Consider the following 14,693-nt stretch of genomic DNA (forward strand, 5'->3'; position numbering starts at 1 on the left):
GTAGTAGTTGTAGTAGTAATGTAACTGCAACAATTTTACAAATAAATAATATTTGTAATAAATAAGTAATATGGAAAATGTAGAACATGACGAATTTGTAAATCTGGAACATAAATAATACTCTTTTTTGCTGTACATATAAATTTCTCCCTCTGTGTAGATGTAAAATCCTCGTATATTATGCTATTTACTATTATTATTATTATGATTATTATTATTATTATTATTATGATTATTATTATTATTATTATTACCAGTAGTACTAGACCCATTTGTTGAATGTAATTAAAAAATAAAATCATACAAGCAAAGAAATAATGCTAAATTTGCAGCTGGAAGGTAAATTATACTCTGTAGATATAAATTTCTCCTTCTCATTTCTTATTTGGTGCATCCCGATTTCCTTTCCTTGCATCTTGGCTAGGCAGCCTAGGTGTTCTTAAAATATGGGACACTTCTCAATACTCAAATTGATGCTTCCTCGTTTCCTCGTTCCTCCATCCTCCAGCCCCTGACCTGGAAACTGATCGACGTCAACCATCTTGAAGGACATATCAATTCTCTAATTGCACCACGAGGAGGCGAGGAACGAGGAAGCTTCCAGAGGAGCTAGGAGAGAGGCTACACAAGGTGTACCCTATGCGGAAGTGTTTCTTGTCCAAAAACCTGACGCGTGTATAAATTCCCCTCCTCCATTACATCTGACACAGTCTTAAAGAAAAAGTCATTTGATGATGTGATGGATATTGTGTGAAATATGATTCAATAATAATACGCTTACAATTCATGCATCCCTTTTGTGTACAGCTTATCCTACAGGGTCGCGGAGAACCTGGAGCCTATCCCAGGGAGCACTGGGATACACCCTGGACGAAGTGCCAATCCATCACAGGGCACAATCACATACACATACACACTCACACACCCATTCATACACTACGGACACTTCGGAGATGCCAATCAGCCTACCATGCATGTCTTTGGACTGGGGGAGGAAACCGGAGTACCCGGAGGAAACCCCCGCAGCACGGGGAGAACATGCGAACTCCGCACACACAGGGCAGCAGCAGGAATCGAACCCCACTGATCCTTGCATGTTTGGATATGCAAATGCAAATTGATCCTTGCATGTTTGGATATGCAAATGCAAATTGATCCTTGCATGTTTGGATATGCAAATGCAAATTGATCCTTGCATGTTTGGATATGCAATACTGCACAAAAGATGCCATCATTTATTCTCACATCCTAAGGGGGTGGAGCTAAGACGCAAGGAAAGGATGCGAGGAAAGGAAACGAGGATGTACAGATGAGAAATGAGAAGCACCCCTGGTGTAAAAAGACGCTGATTAACGATTGGGCTAGAAATACTAGAAAGCACAGCGCGTTTATCCTATTGGTTCATACTATTGGATCATCCTCACGTAAACCCCGCCCCCCGTGCAGCGATTGGTGGGCGCTATTGGAAGACAAGGCGGGGTTTTGGCTGTAGTCATGCTGAAGTAGCAAACTCGCTTTATGAATTACTTTGAATCATTCAGGACTGTTTATTATTATTATTATTATTATTATTATTATTATTATTATTATTAAGGTAGTCATGGAGAATATCCTGAGGAGGCTGTTTTCTTCTGAAGAGGAGGAACTTTACATTTTGGACTGTCTTTCATATTTAATGATGTTCATGGCTGTTGCGACGTGTGTAACTTTGCTCTTTCAGAATGTACCTTACGGCAGATACAGTTCCAGTAAATATGGATTTCCGGTTAATGTGAAAGTAGCTTGGTTTGTTCAAGAGCTACCTGCTTTTCTTGTGCCTCTGAGTTTACTATTATGGACTTCACCCTTGAAGATAACAGTCCTACCTAACCAGCTCCTCCTCGGCATGTACTTTTGCCATTATGTCCAAAGGTAAACAATGTCAATCCATCCTAATGTTTAACTCTCTCCCAATCCTGCTCCTTATATGTGTTCTAACACTTATTTTAATTTCCCAAACTCTTGTTCATTAATTTATGAATTGATTTAATGTTTTCTTTTGTTTTACTGTAATGCATTATTACTTAGATGAATTATCATCACTACAGGTGAATAGGGAATTTATATATATATATATATATATATATGTATATATATTTGCATTGGAACTTGTAAAATTTGCGTTTATTGATGCAAACAAGTCTTTGTCTAATAACTCAAAACTCCACACAGCCAATAACATCTGATTAAATCTGCTTAAATTTGCATAGTTCATTTTTTTTTAAAAAACATCTGACACACTCAAGAGTAAAACCTTTCCAGAAACGTTTCATCATTTTGTTCATTGTTTAATCAAGAACACATCATGCACTGTTAATATTTTCGTCATATTCAATCAATATTAACAATAATTAACTGTGAGTGAACATGTAAAAGTTAAAAGTTCATGTTCAATCTAGGCCATCTAGAAACTGAGATTCCTGGTATTGCATATAAAAAAAAACAGTTTGTTTATATATATATATATATATATATATATATATATATATATATATATGTGTGTGTGTGTGTGTGTGTGTGTGTATATATGTGTGTGTGTGTGTGTGTTTATGAATACAGATTATCCAAAAATCTATATTAAAAAAATTAATTAAATTGACCATGTGTTTAATTATTTATTTATTTATTCATTTTTCAGGTGTCTCGTATATCCGTTTTTAATCCGAGGAGGAAAGCCCACACCGTTTGCATCGTTTGCTCTGGCGTTCGTTTTCTGCATTTATAATGGATATCTGCAAGTGAGATACCTGAGCCAGTATGCAGACTTCCCTCAGGGTTGGGTTTCACATCCCTGCTTCATCACAGGTGGGTAATGGAGTAGTGGCCTCTGTTTATGTATCCTGTCTGAAAAGGCAACGCAGGTGTGCTCGTGCGTGCATAAAGTACAGGACAGTCAGTTCCTGTTATCCATGCCACTGGTTACTGGGTAAACGTCTGTGTTAGTGAACAGAAATTTAATGCCTTAGCCGCAGCCCTACACGAGTCAAATTGACAAGCTTTGGATAAAAGCAAGCGTAGTTGTAGCACATCCACCTCCAAGTTCAACGCACTGTGCAGTCTGACATGCTTTTCTGCTCAACTTATCAGTAAAGAGTGCTTTTATTTACTTTTTTTTTTTTTTTTTTGAGTTACGGTTTTAGATGTGCTCAACTCATCCCACGCTTCTGGTAATTAGATCAGATGGCATTTTATTCTCCTATGTATAAACCTCATTTATAACAGCAGTCTGCTTCTGGCTGCGGGCTGGGGGATATGATGAGGCTTGTGTGATGGATTTGTAATTCATTCATTTTCATACAGGCTCCTGTCTATGGCTTCTCGGATGGATAATTAACCTTCATTCTGACCACATACTGAGGAACCTGCGCAGACCAGGAGAAACGGGCTACAAGATTCCCAGAGGTTAAAAAAGAGAGAGAGAGAGAGAGAGAGAGAGTTTTCAGTCAATTATGTATACTTATTTCTTGAAAAGAAACAGATGGATTTATGTGCAGTCAGAAACGATGACCGATGACATGCATAGAATAACACTAAATGAACGGCTTGTTAATATCTCACATTACCAATCGAACTAAAAATCAGGTGCTACAAAGTCAGATATTCCAGGTATAAAACAACCTTTATGTAAAATACAAAATGAGTATGAATTCAATGATGCTTTTATTTAGAATCTACAACATATTTTTAAGAAGGATTAGGTGGTAGAATATGTATAATGTCCATCCATCTATTTAGTTACTGTGAAGAATAATGGTGGATTTGGGTATTGTTATACTGAGAGAACTATATTCTGATGTAATTCATCATGATATTTATAGTGTATCGCTCAGCCTTGGCTTAAACATGTGTAAAGGCATTATTGTCAGAGATGCAGTTATAGAAAATGAATCAACACCTCGATTAGGTTTTTTTTTCCCAGATTTTTAGAATTTTACAGCACTGTGGGATAAATATATTTAGCATATACTGAAATACAGTATGTCTTCTGTAGGTGGAGTGTTTGAGTATGTGTCCGGTGCTAATTTTCTGGGTGAGATCGTGGAATGGGCTGGATTTGCTCTGGCTGCTCATTCTGTCCACAGTTTTGCTTTTTCTTTCTTCACCTTCATCATTCTTTCTAGCCGAGCCATCGCCCACCACAAGTAAGCTAAACCTGTATATAACACACGTGTACAGGTGCATCTCAGAAAATTCCGAATATCGTGGAAAAGTTCATTTTTTCTGTAATTTAATTCAAAACGTGGAACTTTCATATAGTCTAGATTCATTAAACATGACGTGAAATATTTCAAGCCTTTTTTTTTTAAAATCTCGATGATTACGGCTTACAGCTCAGGGAAATCAAAAATCCAGTATCTCGAAATAGTCGAATAAAGAATTTATAATACAGAAATGTCCTGATGACCTGAGAAGAGCTTTAATCAGCGAATTAACTGAAAACACCTGTAAAGGTTTCCTGAGGCTTTAATCTCTCAGTCTGGATCAGTACACAATCACAATCACGGGGAAGATGAATGTAAATGCTGCATTTCATTTGGAAATCAAGGTTCCAGAGTCTGGGGGAAGAGAGGAGAGGAACAGAATCCGAGCTGCTTGAAGTCCAGTGTGACGTTTCCACAGTCAGTGATGATTTGGGTTGCCAGGTCATCTGCTGGTGTTGGTCCAGTGTGTTTTCTTAGAGCACTTCATGCTTCCATCTGCTGACGAGCTTTATGGAGATGCAGATTTCCTTTTCCAGCAGGACTCTGCACCTGCCCACAGTGCCAAAACTTCTAGTAACCGGTTTACTGACCATGGTATTACTGTGCTTGATTGTCCAGCCGACTCGCCTGACCTGAACCCCATAGAGAATCTCTGAGAGACACCAGACCCGACAATACAGACGATCTGAAGGCCGCTATCAAAGCAACCTGGACTTCCAGAACACCTCAGCAGTGCCACAGGCTGCGTCGCACTGATGCAGTAATTCCTGCAAAAGGATTAAAGCCCTGGCGAGTACTGAGTGCATAAATTAACATACTATTTACGAGGTCGACATTTCTGTATTATAAATTCTTTATTAGAATATTTTGAGATACTGGATTTTTGATTTCCATGAGCTGTAACCCGTAATCATCGAGATTAAAATAAACAAAAGGCTTGAAATATTTTGCTTTATGTGTAATGAATCTAGACTATATGAAAGTTCCACTTTTTTATTTAAATTACAGAAATTTTTTTTACTTTCCATGATATTCAAATTTTTAAGATGCACTGGTATGTATATATATATATATATATATATATATATATATATATATATATATATATATATAAAATGTGTGTGTGTGTATGTATATTGTATATGTATGTATATAAATATATATCAACCTCTGTATGACTTCTCTAGATTAATTTATTTTCTGGTTTCCCTACATTCAAACTGGCAAGTGACAACGCAATAATAGAACACTCGTATCTACGTGGCACAGAGAAACAACTTCGGCAACAAGCGACATTTGGATTGAGATTTTGGTATGAAGCGGTGAAGTGACAAATCCAAACAATTCTTCCCCGCTCACGTTTTTTTTTTTTTTTTCCCTGCTTGCAATCAGTTCCCATTTACACAGTAAAATCCCTAGTGTTGAATTAATACGCAGAGTGTTCATTTGTGTCCAGTGTACTTATATAAACACTGTAGGGTGTAAATTCAACACTGTGGGTGTTGAATCAACACTCACGATTTTGCTGTGCACAGTTTAATGTACAAAATTGAAAGAAAACGGATGTGTCTCATTAAATATAGTATAATATTATATATGAGACATTATAATGAAAAATAAAGTTTGAAAGCAAGTAGCAGAGGATATTTGTGACTCTGGTGAGTGTATGACATGAGCTAGCTGACATAAGCATCTTGTTGCTTGCGAATGTGAATGCATGGTTAGACTTGTGGGTTCGACTGTATATAATGGTACACCATCATAAGGAAATCTCAAATCGTTATAATCATTAAATGTGTCCTATATCAATATAGACGATGACATCCCAAACAATTATTTACTGACCCAGCTAGCCATTTTCAATATACAAGCTTTTATAATATTTGGTAATACAGTTATCGGCTCATCATTTTTTATACCGCTCCCCTTTTCCCAGTTACATTTTATACCGTGCTCCTATATTAGTTAAATATGTTGCTGTAGAGGCTCTGTTCATGGCAAGACCATAATCACTTTTATCTATTTTTTGTCTTACAGGTGGTATCTTGAGAAATTTGAGGATTACCCCAAATCAAGGAAAGCTCTGATTCCATTTGTGTTCTGATGAAATGACCGTATGGCCTTTACCTACAATGAAGAACATCCAAACTTGTACTATATTATGACTATACTATACTATAACTATAAACTTGTACTATATTATGACTATACTATACTATAAACTTGTACTATATTATGACTATACTATAACTATAAACTTGTACTATATTATGACTATACTATACTATAAAATTGTACTATATTATGACTATACTATACTATAACTATAAACTTGTACTATATTATGACTATAATATACTATACTATAAACTTGTACTATATTATGACTATACTATACTATAACTATAAAATTGTACTATATTATGACTATACTATAATATAACTATAAACTTGTACTATATTATGACTATACTATACTATAACTATAAAATTGTACTATATTATGACTATACTATACTATAACTATAAACTTGTACTATATTATGACTATACTATACTATAACTATAAACTTATACTATATTATGACTATACTGTACTATATAAGGAGATTTCTTATTGCGTTGAAATATTAAGCACCAGATCAAACCTGTCTAAGAATCGAAGCACTCACCACAGGCATTGCCAGTTAGTCCATTGTAAAAATGTAACTGTGCAGGAATGAGTCACGGGTAAATAATTACACCTCAAGGCCTGACCTTTGCATCTTGCCATGTGCTCGGTTCAAAACAGACAAAAAATTAATCTTAAAAGGTTTAATATTTTATTAAAAATCCTAAGTTCATTACAGCATATTACAAACTTTTCTTCTTATTTGGTTAAGTAATATCCAGAAGTTTAATATTGAGAAGTTTAAGGCAAGTTAGAAAACTTTTTTTTTTTTTAAAGAAAAAAAGAGACTTACATTTTCTTTTATTGAACTCAAACAGTTTAGTAGAGTAGGTCAAATAAAGTTTGTCTCTCAACCCCGAAAACCTCTAAATTTCTAAAGTCGTCACTTGTTGGGCGAAAGAACAAACTTCAGTTGTTAAGATCAAACAAAAGATCAGCCTGTTTTTCACAGGAATATTACGACAGGGTCTGTCAAAATGCCTTTCTTCAAAGTGCTACCATGAGGGCTGTAATTACACTCTGTTATTACACTTGAACTCCAGCGATTGTCTATTACAAAATTATCTAAGATAAAGGTAGACAGGTTGTACAAAACATAGGTTGTACTTTGCCAGTGGCAGGTTTGTGGTTCTGCCTGTCGGAGCCAGCCTGTTGGGACAGGGCGCACTGATACATGACTGGCCTTATCACTTTCTTCCCTTCTACCGCTGACTATTTCCACTCTTTAGGTATTCAGCAACTACACTGCAAAGGCCTGCTTGTGTTTACGCCCTTGATTCCCACTGCTGTTTTCACTAGTTGTTGGAATGCCCTGGCAGCTTCTTCCCTGAGTACATCTGCTTTCCCAAATTGACCGGGATTTTGCACCCTCAGCCAAATCGGCTATGATTGTGGCTGGTCACTTGGGCTGAATCATCAACTAAGGACTCGCAGTCCAGGAAACACTTCTGAAGACATGGGTTAATGTCTTGAACATGGGTCTTGTATGACCTTGGAAGTGGAATTTGTTCTGTGAATTGTGGTCACATCAGTGACTGGATCCCATGTATCGCTCAATTCCAACGATACATACATTGTTTTTGGGACTGCCAAGCAGTGGCAAGGCTTCATCTACCCTAAATGTGCGTGTGTGGCAGCCATTACAGTGCACCATAGCGGCACCATACATGGCATCTCGCGAAGGTCCTATAGGCTTATTACTGCCTTTCTAAGTGGGGTCAAACACCTCTTCCTCCTTGTGTTGGACTCCCTTAAGTAAGGACCGTCTCTGGAAACTTTCTTGCTAGTGATATCTTCACCTAAAAGGGTTGGGGAGTTACATGCTTGGGTGATTTGCTTACCTTGAATGCATTAGTGGCCAGGTGACTTTGGGCTGAATCCAGGTTTTCTGCCCAAGGTCATATCACCAAACTTTGTTAATCAGTAAGTTGACCATGAAGCCCTCAATGGTCCTGCAGAGCATGCATTGCTGTTCCCCAGTATGTGACTTGTGGCATCATTTAGACCAGGCAACCATCAGATCCTTAGACCAACTGTTTTGTTTTGTTTTTTGTTATGGTGGGAAGACACTTGTCTACCCAGTGGGCCAGCCTTTCCTCAGACATCATCACCTTGGCCTCTAGACAGGCTGGATGTCCAGCCCCTACTATAACATGCCAGACTCCTCCTCATAGCCCTTGTTTAGAGGTGTGCTGATGCTACCTTGCCATGGCCGTGCACTTTCTCCAGACTTTACACCCATCCCAGTGGTGTGAGCACAGCAGCCATTTCTGAACACCTCTCCAAGCATCACGCTAGTATACTATATGCGATCCAGGGGTTCTGCACCACACCTTGTGGTTAGGATAAGTGAAATACATATGTAAATGTGGTTTGATGAATCTTGAAAATTCTCCAGAGTTCCTTGTAATTTGGAGTCTGTGCTAAGAGAGCTAATTGACATGGTTCTAGGCGATGATTTCTGTATGGTGGTTTAATGGTTATGTACCCTCATTGGAGACCTTATGCAGGCAGAAGGTTATTAATTTGAAACAATGAAATGTTAAAGGATGGATAATTACAGTAACACATGGCATAAAAGGAATCAAGATGATTGGGATGACTAATTAGCTTGAATACTCAAACAGTGATGTTGACAAATCTCGGTCTGTTCAGCTTGTGATGAATGGGAAATGAGTTGTAATTAATTTATTGAATGATGTGAAATGATTTTAAAGCTTGTATAAAATCAATCCATCATTTTAATGGCAGCATAAAGACATAAAGGAAGCCTTTTCTGCAGCATCCTATAAAAGAAATGGATTGGCTCATTTCCACTATATCACTCTCTCGCTACAATCTAAGGCTATAGATGCAGAAAATGAACCAAGAGTCGTGAATGCACTTTTGCCCTGAAAACAGCTCATTCACAGGGACATGTATAGAAGATCTACAGTGTACATAATCCAAGGCAGTGGTTCTCAACCAGGGGGGTGAGATCTGAAGGGGGGCACAAAAAACAGACAGGGCATCATTTGGGTACTCTGTGTATTTTTATTGCTTCTCAAATATAATGAGCATATATTGGAAAAAAACAGCATTCCCTCTCCCTCTGTATTTTTGCTGGGGAGAGGCGGAGCTTAGCCAGCCTTTTATGTAGCTGTCAGTGCAGACCAGTGTTGCCAACTTAGCCACTTTTCAGACCCCTTTAGCGACTTCTTTTGCAACAGCGACAAATCTAGTGACTTTTTGGACAAACCTTAGTAACTTTCCAAATGTGGCCAGTACTGTACTGCAAGCGTGAGGTCGTGCTTTCTTTTGCTGCACTCGCACCTCTCTCTGCGTCTGCTCTGTTCAGTGAGGGGCTGAAAGCCGGAGATTTAACAATGTCATGGAGAATGCAAGACGAATGCAATGCAGCATGTTTTACATGTAAAATAGTCCATCCATCTTCAACCGCTTACTCCTTTTCACAGGGAACCTGGAGCCTATCCCAGGGAGCATCGGGTACAAGGCGGGTACACCCTGGACAGGGTGCCAGTCCATTGCAGGACACACATTTACACACCCATTTATACACTACGGACACTTTAGACACGCCAGTCAGCCTACCATGCATGTCTTTGGACTGGGGAGGAAACCGGAGTACCCGGAGGAAACCCCCGCAGCATGGGGAGAACATGCAAACTCCACACACACAGAGCCACGGGAATCAAACGCCGACCCTGGCGGTGTGAGGCAAACGTGCTAACCACTAAACCACCACACGCCCCAGTTTTATAAAAGTAATTTTTAAAAATTATAAAAGTTATGAAAAGTCATTTTAAAAAGTACAAAAACACAAAAGCAATAAAATCTATCTATCTATCAAAAACAGATTATAGATTAGGTGTATATATGGGGTGGATTGCATGTCACATGATAGCGGAGGCTTGGGGGGGCTTTAGTTACAAAAGGTTGAGAATCTCTGATCTAAGGCTAACGAAAAAAATTATTAGAAACCGTTATTTAAAAAAGAATGTAATCTTTTATGTTGTGAAGTTTTCTGTGAGAAGTTTAAGATTTATGGAAGGAGTCTCCAGTGTCAGTGCTTTGTAACAGTAGGTTTTGTTTCGTCACAAAAGGGTCGAGGACTTTGTAGTATCTGTGTGTTTTATTTGTTTGTTTTTGTTTTTTAATTATTACCTTGATTACAGCTGCTATAACATGATAACTTGTCTTAGGAAGGTTCCACAACATTGAATGTACCTAACAAACTGTTACTAATCATGACATTAATAAATCGAAAATTGTAATCATTGGCAAACTGATGTTTACAAGGTATAAAATATTTCAGTACATGCTGTTATAAGAAAATAATCTACTTTGACGTGGTGCCGTTGGTAATGTATCACAAAACCACAGGGTGTGCTTTTTTTTTCTTTTTTCTTTTTTTTTTTTAATAAACCCCATGGTGTTTTGTTTTTATTTTTACATGACAAATCTCTTTTAATTCAGTGGTTCTTCTTTTTTTTTAATGAAGGGTCTCTCTGTGTGTGTGTGTACTTTTTAAATCTTCGTGGGGATCAAGTGTCCCCAGAAGGATCGGAATGTCTGACAATTTTGATCTTGTGAGGACATTTAGCTAGTCTCCACAAGGAAAATCTATTTTACAAAAAAAAGTATGCTTTTATTTATAAAACAATAAATCAGTCTGTCCGTGATTTCATGATTTTGTGATCGCAGAAATGATCGCAAAGTCAAGGAAATGCTGCAACATTCATAGGTGTTTGCAATTTTTGGCCAAGACGCGTCATGAGACATGTCATGACAACGTGCATTCAGCCAAATCCCTCTTCGATTCGTGTGTCACGAATAGGAGTGCAGCTAAAAGGTCTCATTTACCAACAAACATCACTGCAAAAAAAATTGCAGTTTCGCCAATTCAAGTAGTTTTCCACAGAAAATGCACAAACAAAAAGCCGCATTAAAATCAAGCATTTTTGCCAACAACAGTCACACAAATACTCAACGAAATCATGTACTGACTGAATAATAATTATGTCAAAGGAAGGTCCGTGCAAGGATAGTAAGACAAATGTGTGTGCGCGCGCATGTTTTGAAATCTTGGTGCGGATCAAGTGTTCACACAAGGGTAGGAATGTCTCACTATTTCACAATTGGTTAGTCCCCACAAGGAAAAAAAATGGTATTTTACACACAAAAAAAAATTAAAAAAAAGAAAAAGCCCCCCCAAATTATTTTAGTTTGAGGTTTTATTTAGCTGAAGGCATGTTGTTAATTAGCAATACTAACAATGTCAAAGAAGGGTCCTCACAAAACTAAGACAACTTTTTTTTTTTGAAGCATTTTTAAATCTTGGTGGGGATCAAGTGTCCCCAGAAGGATAGGAATGTCTGACTATTTTGATCTTGTGAGAACATTTGCTTGGTCCCCACAAGAGAAAAAACTTATGTTTTAGATAGAAAAAGACCAAAAAAATAGTTTCTGAAGTTTTATTTAGGCGAAGGCATGTTATTAATTAGCAATACTAACCATGTCAAGGACGGTCTTCACAAAGCTACTAAGACAACTTTGTGTGTATGAGTGTATATGTACATTTTTAAATAGGATAGGAATGTCTGACTATTTTGATCGTGTGAGGACATTTGGTTGGTCCCCACAAGGAAAAAAAACAGCTATTTTACACACAAAAAAAAGATACCTTTATTTATTTATTTATTTATTTATTTATTTTTAAATTATACAATTAAAAAAATAAATAAATAAATAAATAAACTAAAAAAAAGAAAGAGCCAAAAAAAATCCTTTAGTTTCTGAGGTTTTATTTAGGTGAAGGCATGTTAATTAACAATATTAACAATGGCAAAGGAGGGTCCTCATAAAGCTAAGACAACTTGTTTGTGTGTGTGTTCGAGAGAGTGTGTGTCTGCGCTTTAAACATGCCCGTGGTTGCTGTGGAACTCCTCAGGCTTTTTAAAGGAATGATGGGAGGGTCGCCATATTGGATCCACTGTCTCACAGGCCGAGAGGAACAAACAGCCACCTGATTGGTCCTCACTTTTCGGTTCTTGATTATTGCGCTCACTGTTATTTTTTACTGTAACCGTGTGTCCTGCTGAACCCGCTCTCGGTCTGGAGGACGTTATAGGAGGACCCAGGACGGCTGGGTGTATGTATGTGTGTTGTTTTTTTATTATTATTTAAATCCTGGGTGGATAAGCTAGCTAAAACTAAAACTAAGCTAAGCTAGTTGAATTTGAATGGATCCGAGGGTCGCCTGGATTCAGCCGGAACAGAAGGGACCTGCTAATGCGTTATGGATGCATGTGTGGGAGACGTCTCAGGGAATCCGGGCTAACTCTTCTCACCATCACCGCCAACAACAACCACCACAGCAGCAACACAGCGAGCCTGGGTGTTCATCATCCTCATCATCTTTATCATCATCGTCATCATCATCATCATCCAGCACCCACCACCATCCTCATCCTCCTTCTTCTCACCACAGCAATGCCAACAGCACTAATATCCGGAGCTCCTTCGCGACATTATCGATTAATAATAATAACAACGTTAGCTCCGCGTCACCTCCTCTGAACGCCAGAGAGATGGCTCCCACTGAGACGGGCTCTCGGTCTGCTCCGGACCCGGACCCGGGCACGGACTGCTCCTACTCGGTTTCCTCTTCCGCCTTAAGGGCTAACGAGACCAACAAAAACCGCTTGTGTTTCAGTTTCAACGAACTGAACAACGTCAACCAAAATCACCTTCATAATCATTATCACCACCATCATCATCATCATCATCACCACCAACATTCGCGATATTTCCATCCGGAACAGCAGCCGTATTTCCAGCAGAACTGCATGAAGCGCTACCCGGTCACCCCGGGATTTAACAACCACAATAACCACCATCACCACCATCACCCGGGACGGAGGAAACATGAAAATAAAGCGAGCACATACGGGATAAATTATCTCCTCTCCAACTGGACTAACGGCAATCATGTCAGTCCTGTTACACTGTGGAAAACCAGGACGTACAGCCCAGGACTTAACGGGTGAGCGCGCTGGCTGAAATCCGCCTTCACTTTAACGTTTATCTCATCCTGTTTTTATTTATCTGTTTGTTTACTTTTGGTTGTTATTTACATTATGTCGTGGCGCGTGAGCCGGTTCGGTGCGTCGCTTAGCAAAAGTAGCTAGCCGTCATTTTACCTCAGTTTAAACTCTGCCCATATTTTAGTGTTTTGACGGGGTTTTTTTTTTCTCCTCCCTTAATTAAATGGATGTAAATTTGTTTATTTAAAAGGCTTCATATGTTTTAGAATGGACGTTAAAACAAAACAAAATAAACAAACAAAACAATACTCAAATATGCTAGAAATTCTAGGAGATACTTGCTAGTAAAGCTAACGTTTAGCTAATGGGTTAGCTAATAATTCACATAACGTTACTCCATATACAAACCAGTTCTCACACAAGCAAGGGAAATGTTATTTATATAATATGTAATATCTCAATCAAAAGTTTAGACACACTCATTCTTTATTTTGTATTTATTTTCCCACATTTTATAATAATAATAATAATAATAATAATAAAATCATCAAAGCTCTGGAATGACACAAATGGAGCGATGGGAATTATGTTGTGATAAATAAAATAAATGTAAAAAATCCAAAATAATTTATTTGAGCGTCTTCAATTTCCATTTTCATATGCCTTCAGATCAAAAGGCTTTTAAGATCATGAGAAATGTTTCTCATTTCAGTCGGATGTTTTTGTTTTCTGCGTTTTTATGTCTGTCATCTGGCCACCAGATAACTGCCTTGTTGACTCAACCAACATTTTTGGTATTTGAGCGCAATTTTTTGAAAACGGTTTAGGGAACTGTGTGTACGTAAGTATGTGGTTTCACATCCACAGTCTGTCTAAACATATATATCAATAAACTAAACTGTACACAGTTCCCCATACAATTAAAAAAAAAATTGAACTCTGTTACTAAAATTGTTGGTTCGTGAAGGTTTTTTTGGTTTGTGGGTTGAATATCAAAAATCTGAAAGGTGTGCATTGTACCTGACATGTTCATGAACACTTTACAGTTGGTTTTGTGACTGTCATTCTCTACAAATGCTATTGCACTTTAAATTATGGTACATGAGCCCATTCGGTAGTGAAATACAACCCCAATTCCAAAAAAGATGGAACGCTGTGTAAAATGTCAAATATAAACAGAACACACTAATTTGCAAATCTCATAAACCCATTCCTTATTCACAATAGAACATAGAA

General features: G+C 37.8%; 2 protein-coding genes across 3 annotated transcripts in view; both read left to right on the forward strand.

The window, feature by feature from the left end:
* Nucleotides 1–1,404: 1,404 nt before the first annotated feature.
* Nucleotides 1,405–10,685, forward strand: srd5a1 (steroid-5-alpha-reductase, alpha polypeptide 1 (3-oxo-5 alpha-steroid delta 4-dehydrogenase alpha 1)). Its single transcript, XM_017480677.3, has 5 exons — nucleotides 1,405–1,911; nucleotides 2,678–2,844; nucleotides 3,340–3,441; nucleotides 4,031–4,181; nucleotides 6,279–10,685. Exons 1-5 carry the CDS (start codon nucleotides 1,601–1,603, stop codon nucleotides 6,343–6,345), a joined length of 798 nt encoding a protein of 265 aa, XP_017336166.1. The 5' UTR covers nucleotides 1,405–1,600; the 3' UTR covers nucleotides 6,346–10,685.
* Nucleotides 10,686–12,207: 1,522 nt separating this feature from the next.
* tent4a (terminal nucleotidyltransferase 4A) overlaps nucleotides 12,208–14,693 on the forward strand; it is a 20,985-nt gene continuing 18,499 nt past the window's right edge. Inside the window, exon 1 of one of the 2 annotated variants that reach the window (XM_017482549.3) lies at nucleotides 12,208–13,456. In XM_017482549.3, coding sequence (XP_017338038.1) covers nucleotides 12,654–13,456 — 803 coding nt within the window. In that variant the 5' untranslated portion in view covers nucleotides 12,208–12,653. The remainder of the gene's footprint in view (nucleotides 13,457–14,693) is intronic. The other variant, XM_017482548.3, reaches the window with a different exon arrangement.

Source organism: Ictalurus punctatus, chromosome 12, assembly GCF_001660625.3.
Source record: "Ictalurus punctatus breed USDA103 chromosome 12, Coco_2.0, whole genome shotgun sequence".
Taxonomy (NCBI): Eukaryota; Metazoa; Chordata; class Actinopteri; order Siluriformes; family Ictaluridae; genus Ictalurus; species Ictalurus punctatus.

Bases quoted from the DNA above. Each gene is read 5' to 3' on its own strand.
- srd5a1 (XM_017480677.3), top strand. From the start codon at position 1,601: ATGGAGAATATCCTGAGGAGGCTGTTTTCTTCTGAAGAGGAGGAACTT. The intron at 2,845-3,339 runs GTGGGTAATGGA...ATTTTCATACAG, and splicing joins ACATCCCTGCTTCATCACAG to GCTCCTGTCTATGGCTTCTC. The intron at 3,442-4,030 runs GTTAAAAAAGAG...TGTCTTCTGTAG, and splicing joins GGGCTACAAGATTCCCAGAG to GTGGAGTGTTTGAGTATGTG.